Genomic DNA, 22,046 nt, shown 5'->3' on the forward strand with positions numbered 1-22,046 from the left:
CCACAGTCACACAGCAGACAAGCGGCAGAGCTGGGTTTAGAACCCAGGTCCTTCTGACTCCAAGGCCCAGGCTGTATCCACTAGACAATGATTCTTCTCAGCGCCCCTGCTCTGAGTCAATCAATCAATCAATCAATTGTATTTATTGAGCGCTTACTGTGTGCAGAGCACTGTACTAAGCGCTTGGGAAGTACAAGTTGGCAACAGATAGAGACGGTCGCTACCCAACAGCGGGCTCACAGTCTAGAAGGGGGAGACAGAGAACAAAACCAAACATATTAACAAAATAAAATAAATAGAATAGATATGTACAAGTAAAATAAATAAATAAATAGAGTAATAAATACATACAAACATATATACATATATACAGGTGTATATTTGTCCCGGCAAGAGCCAAACATCCTTGGGGTTTGGGCTCTGGGCAGGAGTGGGCAGGATGAAGAGGTGGGCGTTCGCTGCCGTGGATCGGCCTAGGAGGAATCCAGCCAACCAAGAGCTGGTCCGGGCTCCTGCAGCCTAACCTCACTCCCCAGGAGCTGAGAGGGATTTGGGGAAAAATCAATCACTCAATCAGTCGTATTTATTGAGCGCTTACTGTGTGCAGAGCACTGGACTAAGCGCTTGGGAAGTCCAAGTTGGCAACATAGAGAGACAGTCCCTACCCAACAGTGGGCTCACAGTCTAAAAGGGGGAGACAGAGAACAAAACCAAACATATTAACAAAATAAAATAAATAGAATAGGTATGTACAAGTAAAATAAATAGAGTAATAAATACATACAAACATATATACATAGATACAGGTGTATATTTGTCCCGGCAAGAGCCAGACATCCTTGGGGTTTGGGCCCTGGGCAAGAGTGGACAGGGAGAAGAGGTGGGCATTCGCTGCCGTGGATCGGCCTAGGAGGAATCTAGCCAACCAAGAGCTTGACCTCACTCCCCAGGAGCTGAGAGGGATTTGGGGAAAAATTAATCAATCAATCAATTGTATTTATTGAGCGCTTACTGTGTGCAGAGCACTGTACTAAGCTCTTGGGAAGTCCAAGTTGGCAACCTATAGAGACGGTCCCTACCCAACAGTGGGCTCGCAGTCTAGAAGACCCAGAGCTGGGGGTGGGGGTTATTGGCGGGGATTTCCATGTCTTCTAGACAGAAGCTGAGTAAATTGGCCATTAGGGTCAAATTAGAGAAGCAGCATTGTCTAGTGAATTGAGCACAGGCCTGAGAGTCAGAAGGTTCTAATCCTGCCTCCGCCACTCTTCTGCTGTGTGACCTTGGCCAAACCACTCAACTTCTCTGGGCCTGCATTACCTCATCTGTCAAGTGGGGATTAAAACTCTGAGCCCCATGTGGGACGGGGACTGTGTCCAACCCGATTTGCTGCCATCGTCATTATTATTATTATTTATCCATCCCAGCGCTTAGTACCGTTCTTGGGACATAGTAAGTGCTTAACAAATGCCACAATTAATTAGGGTCCTATTTTTGAGCCAGTAGTAAGGGTCCCTTGGCCGGAAACGTGAGTTCCTTTCCTGAAACACTCCCTGATCCAGTCAATCGATCAATCAATTGTATTTATTGAGCGCTTACTGTGTGCAGAACACTGGACTAAGCGCTTGGGAAGTCATCATCATCATCATCATCAGGCGTATTTATTGAGCGCTTACTGTGTGCAGAGCACTGGACTAAGCGCTTGGGAAGTCCAAGTTGGCAACATATAGAGACGGTCCCTACCCAGCAGTGGGCTCACAGTCTAGAAGGGGGAGACAGAGTACAAAACCAAACATATTAACAAAGTAAAATAAATAGAATAGATATGTACAAGTAAAATAAATAGATAAATTGAGTAATAAATATGTACAAACATATATACATATATACAGGTGCTGTGGAGAAGGGAAGGAGGTAAGGCGGGGGGGATGGAGAGGGGGAGGAGGGGGATCCACTGAGACAGCGAGAAGCTAACTGCCCTGTGGGGCTTAATAATAATAATAATGATAATAATAATAATGCTATTCATTACTGTGTATTAGGGACTATACTAAGCACTGTGGTGGATACAAGCAAATTAGGTTGGACGCAGTTCCTATCCCATGTGGGGCTCACAGTCTCAATCTCCATTTTACAGATGAGGTAACTGAGGCACAGAGGAGTGAAAGGACTTTTCATTCATTCATTCAATCGTATTTATTGAGCGCTTACTGTGTGCAGAGCACTGTACTAAGCGCTTGGGAAGTACAAGTTGGCAACGTATAGAGACGGTCCCTAACCAACAACGAGCTCACGGGCTACAAGGGGGAGAGAGAGACAACAAAACAAAACATTTGGACAGGTGTCAAGTCATCAGAATAAATAGAAGTAAAGCTAGATGCACATCATTAACAAAATAAATAGAATAGTAAATATGTACAAGTAAAATAAATAGAGTAATAAATCTGGACATACATATATACAGGTGCTGTGGGGAGGGGAAGGAGGTAGGGCGGGGGGGGATGGGGAGGGGGAGAGGGAAGAGGGGGCTCAGTGTGGGAAGGCCTCCTGGAGGAGGTGAGCTCTCAGTAGGGCTTTGAAGGGAGGAAGAGAGCTAGCTTGGAGGATGGGCAGAGGGAGGGCATTCCAGGACAGGGCGAGGACGTGGGCCGGGGGTCGACGGCGGGACAGTCGAGAACGAGGTACGGTGAGGAGATTAGCGGCGGAAGAGCGGAGGGTGCGGGCTGGGCTGGAGAAGGAGAGAAGGGCGGTGAGGTAGGAGGGGGCGAGGGGATGGACAGCCTTGAAGCTCAGGGTGAGGAGTTTTTGCCTGATGCTTAGGTTGACTGGTAGCCACTGGAGATTTTTGAGGAGGGGAGTAACATGCCCAGAGCGTCTCTGCACAAAGATGATCCGGGCAGCAATGTGAAGTATAGACTGAAGTGTGGAGAGACAGGAGGATGGGAGATCAGAGAGGAGGCTGATGCAGTAATCTAGTCGGGATAGGATGAGAGATTGAACCAGCAGGGTAGCGGTTTGGATGGAGAGGTAAGGGCGGATCTCGGCGATGTTGCGGAGGTGAGACCGGCAGGTTTTGGTGATGGATTGGATGTGGGGGTGAATGAGAGAGCAGAGTCGAGGATGACACCGCGGTTGCGGGTTTGGGAGACGGGAAGGATGGTAGTGCCGTCTACAGTGATGGGAAGGTCAGGGAGAGGGCAGGTTTGGGACAAGTGGCAGAGCCGGGATTAGAACCCCTCACCTTCTGCCTCCTAGGCTCATGCCCTATCCATTATGCTATGCTGCTTCTCTAGACCCTGCTCCCTGAGGCAAGACTGTGAGCCTGTTGTTGGGTACGGACAGTCTCTATATGTTGCCGATTTATACTTCCCAAGCGCTTAGTACAGTGCTCTGCACACAGTAAGCACTCAACGAATACGATTAAATGAATGAATGAATGAGAAGGGTCTAGATGTCAGTTAGCCAACCTTCCCTTCTCTCAATCAATCAATCAATCAATGATATTTATTGACCAGTTACTATTCATTCAAGCGTATTTATTGAGCGCTTACTGTGTGCAGAGCACTGTACTAAGCGCTTGGGAAGTACAAGTTGGCAACATATAGAGACGGTCCCTACCCAACAGCGGGCTACTATGTACAGAGCACTGTACTAAGCGCTTGGGAGAGTACAGTACAACAAAATACAACAGTACAATTGAACCTGTTCTACTTAAAGTCTCTATTGAATATGGTGGTGAGCCCGGGGCCCAAGGAGGAGTCTCCCATACCCCCTGCCTTGGCAGGGGTCATTCCAGGAGGACTGGAGAAGGCAACATCTGCTCCTCGGCTCTCTTTCGCAGTAGGCCCCCTCCCTCAACTCGTAGGGCAGGGGCAGCAGGAATGGGCATCCACATGGGTGGCCCGAAGGATGGACTTATTGCAGCTGTCACCCCCGCCCTCCACACTCGCCCGCGTACCGTTCCTACCGTCGCTCCTGCGTTCCTACCATCTCTCCGGGGTGGCCAGGTCTGGGATCCGGCCTTCCCGCTGCCCGCAGGGTGTGGGAGGTGGCGGAGGTTGACGGTTAAGGACAGAAAACGTTCCAAGGCCTTGGATCATCCTGTCGTGGCTTGGCTTCAGCTCCGTGCCTCCTTCATTCCCACAGGCGCCTGCTCTTTCCGGCCCTGGTGACTCTGCTCATCTCCACCCTGACCTTTCCTCCTGGCTTTGGCCAGTTCATGGCTGGGCAGGTAATCATCTGGCCTCCACTAGCCCCCCTAAATCCCTGATTTCTCCAGAGATCCTGCCTCCTCTCTCCCCACCGCTCCCCCCCTTGCCCTACGGCTCTTCCAAAAGTCTGAAGAGAGAGATTTCTGTGTATCCCAGGCTGCTGGCCTCTCACTCTGGGGCCTCTTTCTCCTATCAATCAATCAATCAATCAATCGTATTTATTGAGCGCTTACTGTGTGCAGAGCACTGTACTAAGCGCTTGGGAGTCAATCAATCGTATTTATTGAGCGCTTACTGTGTGCAGAGCACTGTACTAAGCGCTTGGGAAGTACAAGTTGGCAACATCTAGAGACGGTCCCTACCCAACAGTGGGCTCACAGTCTAGAAGGGGGAGACAGAGAACAAAACCAAACATATTAACAAAATAAAATAAATAGAATAGATATGTACAAGTAAAATAAATAAATAAATAAATAAATCGACCACATTTATTGAGCACTCCCTGAATGTAGACCACTGTATACTAAGCACTTGGGAGAGAATAATAATTAATTATTCTTCCCAAGCGCTTAGTACAGTGCTCTGCACATAGTAAGCGCTCAATAAATACGATTAAATCCATCCCCTCCACCTGTGTATCCGACCCCATTCCTTCTCACCTTATCATAATGTTTGCCCCCTTCCCCTTCTTCCCACCCTAACTGCCATCTTCAATTGCCTTTCCCCCTTCTAGACTGTGAGCCCGTTGTTGGGTAGGGACCAACTCTATATGTTGCCAAGTTGTACTTCCCAAGCGCTTAGTACAGTGCTCTGCACACAGTAAGCGCTCAATAAATGCGATTGAATGAATGAATGAATGATTGAATGAATTATGGTACTAGTTAAGTGCTTACTTTGTGCCAAGCACTGTTCTAAGCACTGGAGAAGCAGCGTGGCTCAGTGAAAAGAGCCCGGGCTTGGGAGTCAGAGGTCATGGGTTCTAATTCCGGCTCCGCCACCTGTCAGCTGTGTGACTTTGGGCAAGTCACTTAACTTCTCTGGGCCTCAATTACCTCATCTGGAAAATGGGGATTAAGACTGTGAGCCCCAGGTGGGACAACCTGATCACCTTCTATCCCCCAGCGCTTAGAACAGTGCTTTGCACATAGTAAGCGCTTAACAGATACCATCATCCTCACTGGGGTAGATACAAGTTAATCAGGTTATTAACCACATGGAACTCACACTCTTATCCCCATTTTAAAGACAAGGTGATCAAGGCACAGAGAAGTTAAGTGACTTGCCCAAGGTCTTGCAGCAGACATGTCATGGAGCTGGGATTAGAACCCAGGTCCTTTTGCTCCCTTGATTGCTTCTTTTAGAGAAGCAGCGTGGCTCAGTGGAAAGAGCCCGGGCTTGGGAGTCAGAGGTCATGGGTTCGAATCCCGGCTCTGCCATTTGTTAGCTGTGCGACTATGGGCAAGTCGCCTAACTTCTCTGTGCCTCAGTTTCCTCATCTGTACAATGGGGATTAAGATTGTGAGTCCCACATGGGACAACCTGATCACCTTGTATCCCCCAGCGCTTAGAACAGTACTTTGCACATAGTAAGCGCTTAACAAATACCAACATTATTATTATTATTATCATCCCCAGCCCCGTGCTCTATCCTCTAATCAATCAATCAATCGTATTTATTGAGCGCTTACTGTGTGCAGAGCACTGTACTAAGCGCTTGGGAAGTACAAGTTGGCAACATATAGAGACAGTCCCTACCCAACAGTGGGCTCACAGTCTAAGCCACACTTGATCCATCGATCGATCAGTGGAATTTATTGAGCACTTACTATGTGCAGAGCACTTTTCTATGGAAGAGTACAGAACAACATCATCATCATCATCAATCGTAACAACAGAATTAGCAGACACATTCCCCGCCCATAATGAGTTTACTGCCTAGAGGGGGAGACAGACATTAATATGAATAAAGTTGGGAGACACGTTCCCTGTCCTTAACGAGTTTCCAGCCTCCCAGTCTTTATCCTCCTTTATCCTCCTTCCTCCAGCTCTCCCAGAAGGAGACTCTGGTGACGCTATTTGACAACCGAACATGGGTGCGGCAGGGTTTGGTAGAGGAGCTGGAAGTGCCAAACACCGCCCAGGCCTGGAGCCCGCCCCGGGCCAACGTCTTCCTCACCCTCGTCGTCTTCATCCTCATGAAGGTGGGCGCCTCGTTCGTTCAGTCATGCGTTCCGTTGTATTTATTGAGCGCTTTCTGCTGGCGGGGCGCTGGACCGAGCGCTTGGGAGCGTGCAACGCAACAATAAACAGATTCCCTGCCCACAGGGAGCTTATGATCTAAGAATCCTCCCTCTCCCCTCATTGCAACCACCGGGTCGGCTCCCCTTTCCCCAGTTGCCCGCCTCCCGGAAGCCTTGGGAGTCCCAGAGTGGGTGGATGGGCATCTGAGGTCCGAGCTACCCACCCCTTGGAGTCCCCCCCACCTCCCAAGTCCATCCCCACTTCCCCGGTAGTTGCGGTGTGCCTTGGCAGTGCCCGCTTGTCCTCTGTGCCTGCAGTTCTGGATGTCAGCTCTGGCCACAACTATCCCTGTGCCCTGCGGAGCCTTCATGCCTGTCTTTGTCATTGGTGAGCGCTGGCTTTCCCTCCTCACACTTGCTCAGGGGTGCCCGCCCGTCTGCCCACCTGTCCGTCCGCCGTCCCGACGCGCCCGGCCTCTCCTGGGTTGGCCGTTAGCCCAGGCTTTTAGGCCTCCCAGCCTCAACTCGAGCTCAGGCCGCCCTCCAGCTCGCTTCCCTCGCGCTTTTCCCGCTCTCCGCCTCGCTGCCCGCGCTCCCCCTCTTTCGGCTCGGGCCGGCTGACTGTTTCCCGTTAGGAGCCGCTTTTGGACGACTGGTTGGAGAGAGCATGGCGGCCTGGTTCCCCGACGGGATACACACGGACAGCACAACTTATCGCATTGTACCCGGGGGCTACGCGGTCGTCGGTGAGGACCAGGGCTCAAAAGATCCTCCGCTTGGGCCGTCCCTTCCCCAGTCAGGGACCCCTCCCTAGGTCATCCTTTCCCCTCCCTCATCCGTTCATTGTCGTATTTATTGAGTGCTTACTGCATGCAGAGCACTGTACTAAGCGCTTGGGAGACGACGACAGAACAAGAAACAGACACGATCCCTGACCACACTGATCTTAGTGTCTAGAGGGAGAGACGATCAATCAATCAATCAGTCGTATTTATTGAGCACTGACTGTGTGCAGCGCACTGTACTAAGCGCTTGGGAGACGACGACAGAACAAGAAACAGACACGATCCCTGACCACACTGATCTTAGTGTCTAGAGGGAGAGACGATCAATCAATCAATCAATCGTATTTACTGAGCGCTTGCTGTGTGCAGAGCACTGGACTAAGCGCTTGGGAAGTACAAGTCGGCAACATATAGAGACAGTCCCTACCCAACAGCGGGCTCACAGTCTACAAACGTTAATATGGCATTTATTGAGCGCTTACTATGTGCACAGCACTGCTCTAAGCGCTGGGAAGGTTACAGGGTGATCGGGTTGTCCCACGGGGGGCTCACAGTCTTCATCCCCATTTTACAGATGAGGTAACTGAGGCTCAGAGAAGTGAAGTGACTTGCCCAAGGTCACAGCAGACGTGGCGGAGCCGGGATTCGAACCCATGACCTCTGACTCCAAAGCCCGGGCTCAAAGCCTCAGGCCCCTCATCTGTAAAATGGGGATTAGGACTGTGAGCCCCCGTGGGACTACCTGATCACCTTGTAACCTCCCCAGCGCTTAGAACAGTGCTTGGCACATAGTAAGCGCTTAATAAATGCCATTATTATTATTATTATTATTATTTCCACTGAGCCACGCTGCTTTCCTACAGCCACGCTGCTTCCCTATAAGTGCTTACTGCGTGCAGAGCACTGTACTAAGCGCTTGGGAGACGACGACAGAACAAGAAACAGACACGATCCCTGACCACACTGATCTTAGTGTCTAGAGGGAGAGACAAACATTAATATAAATGAATACATTATTCATTTGTTCCTTCTTGCATTTATTGAGCGCTTTCTGTGTGCAGAGCACTGTCCTAAGTGCTTGGGAGAGTACAAGACAGACATGTGTATATAGTGCTCTGCATACAGTAAGCGCTCAATAAATATGATTGAATGAATGAATACTTTAAATCGGTCTTGTGGGGCTAGGAGGGGCTATAATAATGATGGCATTTGTTAAGCGCTTACTATACTAATAATAATAATAGTAATGATGGTATTTGTTAAGCGCTTACTATGTGCAAAGCACTGTTCTGAGCGCTGGGGGGATACAAGGTGGTCAGGTTGTCCCACGTGGGGCTCACAATCTTCATCCCCAAATTACGGATGAGGTAACAGGCTCAGAGAGGTTAAGTGACTTGCCCAAGGTCACACAGCAGACAAGTGGGGGAGTCGGGATTAGAACCCATGACCTCTTACTCCCAAGGGAGCAAGTCAGGGTGACATGGAAAGGAGTGGGAGAAGAGGCAAGGAGGGCTTAGTCAGGGAATAATAATAATAATAATAATAATGTTGGTATTTGTTAAGCGCTTACTATGTGCAAAGCACTGTTCTAAGCGCTGGGAGGAACACAAGGAGATGAGGTTGTCCCATGTGGGACTCACAGTCTTAATCCCCATTTTACAGATGAGGGAACTGAGGCACAGAGAAGTTAAGTGACTTACCCAAGGTCACACAGCAGACATGTGGGGGAGGCGGAATTCGAACCCATGACCTCTGACTCTCAAGCCCACACTCTTTCCACTGAGCCATGCTGCTTCTCTAAGGCCTCTTGGAGGAGGTGGGCCTTCAATAAAGTCTTGAAGCTGGGGAGAGTCATTGTCAGGGAGTTTTGTGGAGCAGAGGACACCTTACTCTCCCTCCTCCCTTGCCTCTCAGTCCTGGCAGAGCCCACCCCTTCTGTTGCTCTGGGGGAGCTGGAGAAGGGGGCCAGATTACCCCATAACCTCAAGATTCATTCATTCAATCATATTTATTGAGTGCTTACTGTGTGCAGAGCACTGTACTAACTGCTTGGGAAGTCCAAGTTGGCTACATATAGAGACGGTCCCTACCCAACAGCAGGCTCACAGTCTAGAAGGGGGGGACAGACAACAAAACATACAAACCAAATAAAATCAATAGAATAAAAATGTACAAGTAAAATAGAGTAATAAATATGTACAAGTATTTACAATACAATATGTACATATAAATATATATATAATATATATGACTTCTAGTCCCCCTTCTAGACTGTGAGCCCACTGTTGGGTAGGGACCGTCTCTATATGTTGCCAACTTGTACTTCCCAAGCGCTTAGTACAGTGCTGTGCACACAGTAAGCGCTCAATAAATACGATTGATTGATTGACTGAAATGTATATATGTACATATATATTGTACTTGTACAATATAAATATGTACAGCAAATATGTACGATATGTGACTTGCCCATGATCACAAAGCAGACAAGTGGCCGAGTCCGGATTAGAACCCTGTGAGCATTGGTGGTTCAGTGGGAAAATCTCGCCTCCCACGCAGGAGACCCGGGTTCGATTTCCGGCCAATGCAGATGTTTTCCAGCGCTTAGAACAGTGCTTTGCGCATAGTAAGCGCTTAATAAACGCCATCATTATTATTATTATTATTAACCCACGGCCTTCGAATTCGAGGCCTGTGCTCCAGCCACTCCACCACGCTGCTTCTCACACTTCTTTGGGGAAGCGATGTGACTTAACGGCAACAGCACCGGACTCGGAGTCAGAGGGCCTGGGTCCCCACCCCACAGCAGACAAGGGGTGGAGCCAGGATTAGAACCCATGACCTTCTGACCCCCAGGCCCACGGTCTTCCCACTAGGCCATGCTGCGTCTCAGAGGCCCCCCCTTGTCCGTCCCAACCTGGGAACAGCTACCCGGGGATGTGGGAATGGGGAAGATGGAAGCAGTGAGGACAACGCCTCACCTAGATCAATCAATCAATCAATCGTATTTATTGAGCGCTTGCTGTGTGCAGAGCACTGTACTAAGCGCTGGGGAAGTACAAGTTGGCAACAGATAGTACAAGTTGGCACCTAGATGGCAGCTTCTGGGGGCACCATGTGCGTCCTCAGCCCCGGGGGCGGGAAGCGGGGGGTTCTCCCAGCTCTGATGGCAGCCCGGGGCCGGACTCTAGCGGGGGATGACCATTCCCAGGTGCCGCAGCTCTGGCGGGCGCCGTGACGCACACCGTCTCCACGGCGGTGATCGTGTTTGAACTGACGGGACAGATCGCCCACATCCTGCCGGTCATGATCGCCGTCATCCTGGCCAACGCCGTGGCCCAGAGCCTGCAGCCCTCCCTCTACGACAGCATCATCCGCATCAAGAAGCTGCCTTACCTGCCCGAGCTGGGCTGGGGTCGTCACCAGTAAGGGAGAGGGCTGCCCGGGGGGCGGGAGGTGGCGGGGACCTACTGACCGTGGAGATATACTGGGGCTAGTATAGTGGAGTCCCCGGGGGCTAGACTAGTCACCTTGTCCGTTTCCCCCGTCCCCGGGAACTCTGGGACCTCCTTGTTGACTCCAGCATTCCCAAAAGATAATCCTCATGAAGCCCTCGATCCTTGCCCTGGGCCCTCAGGGTGGCTAAATCACAACAACTCTCCTTGCCATCCCCAAACTCTTCTTTATCACCCAGCTCAGAGGGCCACCCTAGCCTAACGTCCGGCTAGGGTGAGGCACGTCTGAACAAAATACCATCAATCAATCAATCAATCATATTTATTGAGCGCTTACTATGTGCAGAGCACTGTACTAAGCACTTGGGAAGTACAAATTGGCAACATATAGAGACGGTCCCTACCCAACATTGGGCTCACAGTCTAAAAGGGGGAGACAGAGAAACATATTATTATTATTATTATTATTGTCTGCTGTGTTACCTTGGGCAAGCCACTTAAATCAGGCCAAAATGCCATTATATTATTATTATTATTGTTGTTGTTGTTGTTATTATTATTATTATTATTATTATTATTATTATTGTCTGCTGTGTTACCTTGGGCAAGCCACTTCAATCAGGCCAGCTCTTGAGGAGACTGTTGAAGAGTAGGTCACGCCCTTGTGACCCCCTTGTGAGAAGCAGCGTGGCTCAGTGGAAAGAGCCCGGGCTTGGGTGGCAGAGGTCATGGTTTCTAATCCCGACTCCACCACTTTCATTCATTCAGTCGTATTTATTGAGTGCTTGCTGTGTGCAGAGCGCTGTACTAAGCGCTTGGGAAGTACAAGTTGGCAACATACAGAGACGGTCCCTACCCAACAGTGGGCTCACAGTCTAGAAGAAAGCACTGCTCTAAGCGCTGGGGGAGATACAAGGTGATCAGGTTGTCCCACGGGGGGCTCACAGTCTTCATCCCCATTTTACAGATGAGGGAACTGAGGCCCAGAGAAGTGAAGTGACTTGCCCAAAGCCACACAGCTGACAAGTGGAGGAGCCGGGATTTGAACCCATGACCTCTGACTCCAAAGCCCGGGCTCTTCCCATTGAGCCACGCTGCTTCTCACTCGTCTCACTTGAGCCACCACTTGTCAGCTGTGTGACTTTGGGCAAGTCACTTCACTTCTCTGTGCTTCAGTTCCCTCATCTGTAAAATGGAGATTAAGATTGTGAGCCCCACGTGGGACAGCCTGATCACCTTGTATCCCCCAGCACTTAGAACAGTGCTTTGCACATGGTAAGCGCTTAACAAAATACCATCATTATTATTATTATTATTATTGTCTACTTAACTTCTCTGGGCCTCAGTTACCTCATCAGAAAAATGGGGATTAAAACTGTGAGCCCCACGTGGGACGACCTTATTACTCTGTATCCACCCCAGTGCTTGGCATGTAGTAAGCACTTAAATGCCATCATTATTATTGTTTTAAGAGTCCCTTGGATCCTCCGATGACTTAATCAGTTATTGAGCGCTTACTATGTGCAGAGCACTTAGAGCCAAGGCTGGTGGGAAGGTATTTTTGATCAACACCCAGCTTTTATGGGAAGAAAATCCTGCCTTACAGGGACACTCTTCCTTGAGCATCCCCGGGGGCCCCGTTGGGACTTCTCTAGGATCCAGGGCCTTCTCACGCAGGAATGGGGCGTTCCGTCGCCCCGCTTTCTCCCCCAGACAGTACCGGGTGCGGGTGGAAGATATCATGGTGCGGGACGTTCCTCACATAGCCCTCAGCTGCACCTTCCGGGATCTGCGGGCCTCTCTGCACCGCACCAAGAGCCGCATGCTGGCACTAGTGGAGTCCTCAGGTGAGGAGGGGGCCGGGGCCCCGTCCTTCATTCATTCAATCGTATTTATTGAGCGCTTACTGTGTGCAGAGCACTGTACTAAGCGCTTGGGAAGTCCAAGTTGGCGACATATAGAGACGGTCCCTACCCAACAGCGGGCTCACAGTCTAGGAGGGGCAGCCAGGGGAAGCGGAACGGGCCGAGGAGGTGGTGGGGACCTCCCACCCAGACTAGTTATCCGTCCTCGGGCTAGCTTGGAGATTCCCCCGAACTGGAAATACTCAAGGCAAGCGGGCAAGCATCCGAGAGGGCTAACGGGTGGTCCGTCCGAGGTCCGCTAGCCGACCTCTGACCCGGGAAGTGTGGCCTACTGGCCGGACGGTTCTCCCCCGGCCCCCCGCCGAGGGAGAGGACACCCCGTTGACTGGGTCCCCCCACCCTGCCGCTCCTCCCCTCCTTCCCGCCCCGCCCTCGCTCCAGACTCGATGATCTTGCTGGGCTCCATCGAGCGTTCCCAGGTGATGACGCTGCTCAGCTCCCAGCTCAGTGCCACCCGCCGCCGGCGGCACCAACGGGAGCGGCGGGCAGCCCTGGCCTCGCCGGCCCCCGACCCAGAGAGCCCGCGCAGCTCTGAGACCAGTGTCCGCTTCCAGGTGAATATCATCATCATCGTCAATCGTGTTTATTGAGCGCTTACTATGTGCAGAGCACTGTACTAAGTGCTTGGGAAGTACAAGTCGGCAACATATAGAGACAGTCCCTCCCCAACAGTGGGCTCACAGTCTAAAAGGGGGAGACGGAGAACAAAACCAAACGTACTAACAAAATAAAATAAATAGAATAGATGTGTACAAGTAAAATAAATAGAGTAATAAATATGTACAAACATATATACATATATACAGGTGCTGTGGGGAAGGGAAGGAGGTAAGATGGGGGGGATGGAGAGGGGGACGAGGGGGAGAGGAAGGAAGGGGCTCAGTCTGGGAAGGCCTCCTGGAGGAGGTGAGCTCTCAGCAGGGCCTTGAAGGGAGGAAGAGAGCTAGCTTGGCGGATGGGCGGAGGGAGGGCATTCCAGGCCCGGGGGAGGACGTGGGCCGGGGGTCGATGGCGGGACAGGCGAGAGCGAGGTACGGTGAGGAGATTAGCGGCAGAGGAGCGGAGGGGCCCGGGAGGAGGGCAGGAGCTCAGCGTGGATCTTACAGACCGGAGCTGGTTGTCGGCTCCGGGATTGAGCCGGGAATGTGGCCTTCCGCCCCCTCTACCCAGGTGAGCACAGAGGAGACGGGACTCCCTCCGGCCCGGGTAGAGACGCGCAAGCCCTTGAAGCCGGCCCTCAAGCGGGCTGCCACTTGCTCGGCCAGCTCCGCGGACAGTCCCACAGGTGAACTGGACTAAGCGGTCGGGAGAGTACAATAGAACGAGGGTCGGCGACGCCTCCGAAACAGAAGGGAAAACTGGTTCTCCTTGCTTTCCCTGACATCCGAGCCCCCAGAATAATAATAAGTACGGTACTTGTTAAGCGCTTACTGTGTGCCAGGCTCTGTTCTCAGTGCTGGGGTAGATGCAAGTTAATAATAATAATGATGATGGCGTTTATTAAGCGCTTACTATGTGCAAAGCACTAGGGGGGGGGCTACAAGGTGATCAAGTTGTCCCACGGGGGGCTCCCAGTCTTAATCCCCATTTTATCAATCAATCAATCATATTTATTGAGTGCTTACTGTGTGCAGAGCACTGTACTAAGTGCTTGGGAAGTGCAAGTTGGCAACATATAGAGACAGTCCCTAACTGAGGCACAGAGAAGTGGAGTGACTTGCCCAGAGTCACACAGCTGACAATTGGCGAAGCTGGGATTTGAACCCATGACCTCTGACTCCAAAGCCCGTGCTCCTTCTACTGAGCCACGCTGCTTCTCTAGTCAGGTTAATCAGGTTGGACACAGGCCCTAACCCACATGGGGCTCACATTCGGATCCCCATTTTACAGATGAGGTGACTGAGGCCCAGAGAATCAATCAATCAATCAATCATATTTATTGAGCACTTACTGTGTGCAGAGCACTGTACTAAGCACTTGGGAAGTACAAAGTGACTTGCCCAAGGTCACACAGCAGACCTGTGGCAGAGTCGGCATTAGAACCCAGGTTCTTTTGATTCCCAGGCCTGTGCTGTAGCCACTATGCCAGGCTGCTTCTCAAAAAATGCCCAGAGTGCCCACAACTGACCCAAAGCGAGCTGTATTCTTTCATTCATTCATTCATTCAATCGTATTTATTGAGCGCTTACTGTGTGCAGAGCACTGGACTAAGCACTTGGGAAGTGCAAGTCGGCAACATATAGAGACAGTCCCTACCCAACCATGGGTTCACAGTCATCATCAATTGTATTTATTGAGCGCTTACTATGTGCAGAGCACTGTACTAAGCGCTTGGGAAGTACAAATTGGCAACATATAGAGACAGTCCCTACCCAACAGTGGGCTCTAGAAGGGGGAGACAGAGAACAAAACAAAACATGTAGACAGGTGTCAAAATCGTCAGAACAAATAGAATTAAAGCTCTATGCACATCATTAACAAAATAAATAGAATAGTAAATATGTACAAGTAAAATAGAGTAATAAATCTGGACAAATATATACAAGTGCTGTGGGGAGGGGAAGGAGGTAGGGCGGGGGATGGAGAGGAGGAGAGGGAAAAGGGGGCTCAGTTTGGGAAGGCCTCCTGGAGGAGGTGAGCTCTCAGTAGGGCTTTGAAGGGAGGAAGAGAGCTAGCTTGGAGGATGGGCAAAGGGAGGGCATTCCAGGCCAGGGGCTGGACGTGGGCCGGGGGTCGACGGCGGGACAGGCGAGAACGAGGCCCAGTGAGGAGGTTAGCGGTGGCAGAGGAGCGGAGGGTGCGGGCTGGGCTGGAGAAAGAGAGAAGGGAGGTGAGGTCAGAGGGGGCGAGGGGATGGACAGCCTTGAAGCCGAGAGTGAGGAGTTTTTGCTTGATACGCAGGTTGACAGGCAGCCACTGTAGAGTTTTGAGGAGGGGAGCAACATGCCCAGAGCATTTCTGTACAAAGAGAATCCGGGCAGCAGAGTGAAGTATAGACTGACGTGGGGAGAGGCAGGAGGATGGGAGATCAGAGAGGAGGCCAATGCAGTAATCCAGTCGGGATAGGATGAGAAATGGAACCAGCAAGATAGCGGTTTGGATGGAGAGGAAAGGGCGGATCTAGGCAATGTTGCGGAGGTGAGACCGGCAGGTTTTGGTGACGGACTGGATGTGTGGGGTGAATGAGAGAGCGGAGTCAATCAATCAATCAATCAATCAATCGTATTTATTGAGCGCTTACTATGTGCAGAGCACTGTACTAAGCGCTTGGGAAGTACAAATTGGCAACACATAGAGACAGTCCCTACCCAACAGTGGGCTCACAGTCTAAAAGGGGGATTTTTTAGGGGGAGTCGAGGATGACACCAAGTTTGCGGGCTTGTGAGACGAGAAAGTCTCACAAAGAGGGATATGGGACGATAACTAGAAGGTGAGGTGGGGTCAAGAGAAGGTTTTTTTAGGATGGGAGAGACATGGGCATGTTTGAAGGCAGAGGGGAAGGAACCAGTGAAGAGTGAGCGGTTGAAGATGGAAGTTAAGGAGGGGAGAAGGGATGGAGCAAGAGATTTCATGAGAGGAGCGAGAGATTTCATGAGACAGAGATGGGAAAGTCAGGGAGAGGGCAAGGTTTGGGAGGGAAGACAAGGAGTTCAGTCTTCGACATACTGAGTTTTAGATGGCGGGCAGACATCCACATGGAGATGTCCTGAAGGCAGGAGGAGATACGAGCCTGAAGGGAGGGAGAGCAGGGGTGGAGATGTAGATTTAGGTGTCATCAATGTGGAGATGGTAGTTGAAGCCGTGGGAGCGAATGAGTTCACCGAGGGAGTGAGTGTAGATAGAGAACAGAAGGGGACCAAGAACTGACCCTTGAGGAACACCTACAGTAAGGGGATGGGAGGGGGAGGAGGAGCCCGCAAAGGAGACTGAGAATGAACAGCCAGAGAGGTAAGAGGAGAACCGGGAGAGGACGGAGTCTGTGAAGCCAAGGTTGGACAGCGTGTTGAGGAGAAGGGGGTGGTCCACAGTGTCGAAGGCAGCCGAGAGGTCGAGGAGGATTAGGATAGAGTAGGAGCCGTTGGATTTGGCAAGAAGGAGGTCATCGGTGACCTTTGAGAGGGCAGTGTCGGTGGAGCATAGGGGACGGAAGCCAGATTGGATTGGATTGCATTTGGCCCACAGGACCCCCTGAACCGGCAGCAGGCATCGCTCTCAGAAGTCTCTTCTGTGCCAGCCCTCCACTCGAGGCCTCCTCGGAGGTAACCGTGCCGCTGGATTTCCCCCGCTGGATGCCCCTGCTGTCTCCCTCCACTTCCTCTCCACCCTGCCCCCTTGGCTGTTCTTGACCCCATCCTCTGCCACCCCACTAACCCAACCAGCCCCTCGCCGGCCCTCTTCTTCCTGGAGGCCACTACTCCCCTCCTCCCACCCCCTCACCCACCCCGGCCCATGACGCCCTCTCCTCTTCTCTCCGGTTCGGCTCTAACAAAGTCAGAGAAGTCGGACTTTGGGGACAAGCGCAGGCCGAAGCGTGTCCGCATCTCCCTGGCGGTAAGTGCCTCCTCCTCCTCCTCCTCCTCCTCCTCCTCCTCCTCCTCTTCTTCCTCTTCTCCCCATCTGCTCTGCAGGGGGATCGGGCCCAACAGGGCAGGGGGAAAGGACTGGCCCAGGGCCCCTCAGAGGTAAGGTGCCCACTCCACCCAGCCCAGCTGCCAGTCCATCCCCCCACCGACGCTTGGCTCTCTTTTTCTTTCTTCCCGCCCTCCTTCTAGAGTGACTCTGACCTGGAAAGCGAGATGTCACCTGCAGAGGTATGACACAGGTGGACTCCGGACTCCTGGGTTTCCCCCGGACTCAAGTCTTGGATGGAAGGGAGGTGGCGCGGAAGCGGAGGCGGCCGTTAGGGAGGTCTCTTGCTCGCCGTTCCTGCTTCCCTCTCTCAATCCCCGCTCCTGTCTCCACAGATCCTCGAGTGGGAGGAGCAGCAGCTGGACGAGCCCGTCAACTTTAGTGACTGTAAGATCGACCCGGCCCCCTTCCAGCTGGTGGAGCGCACCTCCTTGCACAAGGTACAGACCCCTTCCCCCCGAAAGCCCCCCAAACTATGTTGGGCGCCCTTGCCGTGGGGAGAGGGGCCCGAGGTGACGGGTGGAGGTGATTCAAGGAGGGACAACATGGCCTAGAGGAAAGAGCACGGGCCCGGGCGTCAGAGGACCTGGGTTTTAATCCCAGCTCCACCATTATTTTTAGGGTATTTGTTAAGCACTTTACTATATGCCAGGCACTGTTATAAGCGCTTTGGGAGATACAAAGTAATCACATCGGGCCACATGGAACTCACAGTCTTATCCCCATTTTTCAGATGGGGTAGCCGAGGCACAGAGAAGTGAGGTGACATGCCCAAGATCACACAGCAGACAAGAGGCAGCGAGGGGATTAGAACCCAGGTCTTTCTGACTCCCTAGTCTGTGCTCTATTCATTCATTCATTCATTCAGTCGTATTTATTGAGCGCTTACTGTGTGCAGAGCACCGTACTAAGCGCTTGGGAAGTACAAGCTCTATCCGTTAGGCAGTGTGGCTCAATGGAAAGAGCCCGGGATTTGGAGTCAGAGGTCGTGGGTTCAAACCCCGGCCCTGCCAGTTGTCAGCTGTGTGACTTTGGGTGAGTCACTTCACTTCTCTGGGCCTCAGTTACCTCATCTGGAAAATGGGGATTAAGACTGTGAGCCCCACATGGGACAACCTGATCACCTTGTAACCTCCCCAGCACTTAGATCAGTGCTTTGTACATAGTAAGCACTTAACAAATGCCATTATTATTATTATTATTATTATTATTATTATTATTATTATTATTATTGTTATTATTATTATTCTCCTCCTGGGTCAGACCAGTTGCCTTCCCACCCGAGAATTTTGTCTCCAAGGGAGCCCGTTGTTGTCTGTGTGCTTCCACTACTTGTCAGCTGTGTGATCTTGGGCAAGTCACTTCACTTCTATGCACCTCCGTTATCTCATTTGTAAAATGGAGATTCAATATCTGCTCACTCTCTCCTACTTTGAGATTGCGAGCTGCGTGTGGGACGGGGACGGTGTCTGACCTGATTAACTTGTATCCTTCCCAGTGCTTAGAACAATGCTTGGCACAGAGTAAGCACTTAACAGATACCACAATTATTATTATTATTATTCAAGACCGGCAGCCAGACTGAGGCTGCCCACGGCTGCCCGGTCCGATCCATTTGGGGCCACCAGCCCCCCTACACCTCCCTTCCACACTGGTCAGCCCTGACAGTTTCCACTTAGGAAACACCTGAGAGCACGGTTTTCTGGCCTGTGGACTCCTTGAAACCTGTCTCTTCCCAGTTTTCATTTCTCCCAGCCCATCCTCCTTTTACCTCCCTGCTCTGAACCAAAGGTTGGCCCCGGGTGTGGCCCCGGGTGTGGCCCCTGATGTGGCCCCTGGCATTTACCCCGCTGCCTCATCAGCAAACACAGATCATCATCAATCGTATTTATTGAGCGCTTACTGTATGCAGAGCACTGTACTAAGCGCTTGGGAAGTACAAATTGGCAACATATAGAGACAGTCCCTACCCAACAGCGGGCTCACAGTCTAAAAGGGGGAGACAAAACCAAACATACTAACAAAATAAAATAAATAGAATAGATATGTACAAGTAAAATAAATAAATAAATAAATAAATAGAGTAATAAATATGTACAAACATCTATACATATGTACAGGTGCTGTGGGGAAGGGAAGGAGGTAAGATGGGGGGGATGGAGAGGGGGGCGAGGGGGAGAGGAAGGAAGGGACTCAGTGTGGGAAGGCCTCCTGGAAGAGGTGAGCTCTCAGCAGGGCCTTGAAGGGAGGAAGAGAGCTAGCTTGGCGGATGGGCAGAGGGAGGGCATTCCAGGCCCTGGGGATGACGTGGGCCAGGGGTCGATGGCGGGACAGGCGAGAGCGAGGTACGGTGAGGAGGTTAGCGGCGGCAGAGGAGCGGAGGGTGCGGGTTGGGCTGGAGAAGGAGAGAAGGGAGGTGAGGTAGGAGGGGGCGAGGGGAAGGACAGCCTGGAAGCCCAGGGTGAGGAGTTTCTGTCTGATGCGCAGATTGATTGGTAGCCACTGGAGATTTTTGAGGATGAAGGGAAGAAGGGCAGCAGCCTGGCCTAGTGGATAGAGGACCTGGGTTCTAATCCCGCCTCCTCCACATGTCTGGTGTGTGCCAGGGGGCAAGTGGGCCTCAGTTACCTCATCTGGAAAATGGGGATTTAAGGCTGTGAGCCCCATGCGGGACAGGGACTGTGGCCAACCTGAAAACTTTGTATCTATTCCAGTACTTAAGTACTGCTTTCTTAAGGAAGCAGCGTGGCTCAGTGGAAAGAGCCTGGGCTTTGGAGTCAGAGGTCATGGGTTCAAATCCAGGCTCTGCCAATTGTCAGCTGGGTGACTTTGGGCAAGTCACTTCACTTCTCTATCAGTCAATCAATCATATTTATTGAGCGCTTACTGTGTGCAGAGCACTGTACTAAGCGCTTGGGAAGTACAAGTTGGCAACATCTAGAGACAGTCCCTACCCAACAGTGGGCTCACAGTCTAAAAGGGGGAGACAGAAGAACAAAACCAAACATACTAACAAAATAAAATAAATAGAATAGATATGTACAAGTAAAGTAAATAAATAGAGTAATAAATATGTACAAACATATAGAGTCCAGACTCTATGCCTCAGTTATCTCATCTGTAAAATGGGGATTAAGACTATGAGCCCCGTGGGACAGCCTGATCACCTTGTAACCTCCCCAGTGCTTAGAACAGTGCTTTGCACATAGTAAGCGCTTAATCAATCATATTTATTGAGCGCTTACTGAGAGTAATAAATATGTACAAACATATAGAGTCCAGACTCTATGCCTCAGTTATCTCATCTGTAAAATGGGGATTAAGACTGTGAGCCCCCTGTGGGACAGCCTGATCACCTTGTAACCTCCCCAGTGCTTAGGACAGTGCTTTGCACATAGTAAGTGCTTAATCAATCGTATTTATTGAGCGCTTACTGTGTGCAGAGCACTGTACTAAGCTCTTGGGAAGTACAAGTTGGCAACATGTAGAGACAGTCCCTACCCAACAGTGGGCTCACAGTCTAAAATAAATGCCATCATTATTATTATTATTACTTAGTACAGTGCCTGGCACATAGTAAGAATATTTAACAAGTACCATAAAAAAAAAAGGTGGGGGAGTGGAATGGGCCTAGCTGCCTGACGTCCTCTTCCTCTGCCACAGAGAGTTTCCTTTTTGCCACCAAATTCAGCCCAGATCCCTCTATCGGATTTTGGTCTAGGCTTCGTTTTTCCCCCCTGGGAAACGTGAAGGCCAGTGGGAACAAAGGACCGCAGCTGGGCAGGGAAAGCTGGGAGACAGAAGACTGGGACAGGGTCAGCGGAGAAGGGAGGGAGGGAGGTCTGCCGGAGCCCGGAGACGCTGCAACTCCCACGCACAGAGATGGGAGAGAAAGAAACAGGAGCTGTCTTAAATCTTCCTGAATAAATCTCCTGCTGCTGCTGGAGTTTGGAGCGGGGGCTCCGCTCAGGAAAGCTGAGCCGACATGCCCGCTTAGCCGGCTGCTAAAGCCACCTGATTGAAGGCATCGGGGGTCCGGACAGAGGGGGGACCAGGCTTGGGAAGAGTGGCGAGTGGAAGGGTGCGGAGCGGTTATTTCAGTGGTCCAGAGCACGCCTGAAGCCCCCGTGTGGACTTGAATTCATTCAATTGTATTTATTCATTCAATCGTATTTATTGAGCGCTTACTGTGTGCAGAGCACTGTACTAAGCGCTTGGGAAGTGCAGGTTGGCAACATATAGAGACGGTCCCTACCCAACAGTGGGCCCACTTCAATCCATACTCCCCACTTCAATCCATACTTCATGCCGCTGCCCGGATTGTCTTTGTCCAGAAACGCTCTGGGCATGTTACTCCCCTCCTCAAAAATCTCCAGTGGCTACCAATCAACCTATGCATGAGGCAGAAACTCCTCACCCTCGGCTTCAAGGCTGTCCATCCCCTCGCCCCCTCCTACCTCACCTCCCTTCTCTCCTTCTCCAGCCCAGCCCGCACCCTCCGCTCTTCCGCCGCTAATCTCCTCACCGTACCTCGTTCTCGCCTGTCCCGCCATCAACCCCCGGCCCACGTCCTCCCCCGGGCCCGGAATGCCCTCCCTCTGCCCATCCGCCAAGCTAGCTCTCTTCCTCCCTTCAAGGCCCTACTGAGAGCTCACCTCCTCCAGGAGGCCTTCCCAGCCTGAGCCCCTTCCTTCCTCTCCCCCTCGCCCCCCTCTTCATCCCCCCATCTTACCTCCTTCCCTTCCCCTGTTTATATGTATATGTTTGTACATATTTGTTACTCTATTTATTTATTTATTTTACT

At 51.3% G+C, this 22,046-nt stretch overlaps 1 protein-coding gene across 1 annotated transcript in view; it reads left to right on the forward strand.

The window, feature by feature from the left end:
- The window catches only part of CLCN2 (chloride voltage-gated channel 2), a 44,385-nt gene that overhangs the window by 16,153 nt on the left and 6,186 nt on the right, over positions 1-22,046 (forward strand). Inside the window, exons 12-23 of the mRNA XM_038745151.1 lie at positions 4,144-4,228; positions 6,254-6,409; positions 6,767-6,836; positions 7,084-7,194; positions 10,445-10,658; positions 12,402-12,535; positions 12,995-13,167; positions 13,784-13,898; positions 16,796-16,872; positions 17,105-17,164; positions 17,386-17,424; positions 17,578-17,682. Coding sequence (XP_038601079.1) covers positions 4,144-4,228; positions 6,254-6,409; positions 6,767-6,836; positions 7,084-7,194; positions 10,445-10,658; positions 12,402-12,535; positions 12,995-13,167; positions 13,784-13,898; positions 16,796-16,872; positions 17,105-17,164; positions 17,386-17,424; positions 17,578-17,682 — 1,339 coding nt within the window. The remainder of the gene's footprint in view (positions 1-4,143; positions 4,229-6,253; positions 6,410-6,766; positions 6,837-7,083; positions 7,195-10,444; positions 10,659-12,401; positions 12,536-12,994; positions 13,168-13,783; positions 13,899-16,795; positions 16,873-17,104; positions 17,165-17,385; positions 17,425-17,577; positions 17,683-22,046) is intronic.

This window comes from Tachyglossus aculeatus, chromosome 1, assembly GCF_015852505.1.
Source record: "Tachyglossus aculeatus isolate mTacAcu1 chromosome 1, mTacAcu1.pri, whole genome shotgun sequence".
NCBI lineage: Eukaryota > Metazoa > Chordata > Mammalia > Monotremata > Tachyglossidae > Tachyglossus > Tachyglossus aculeatus.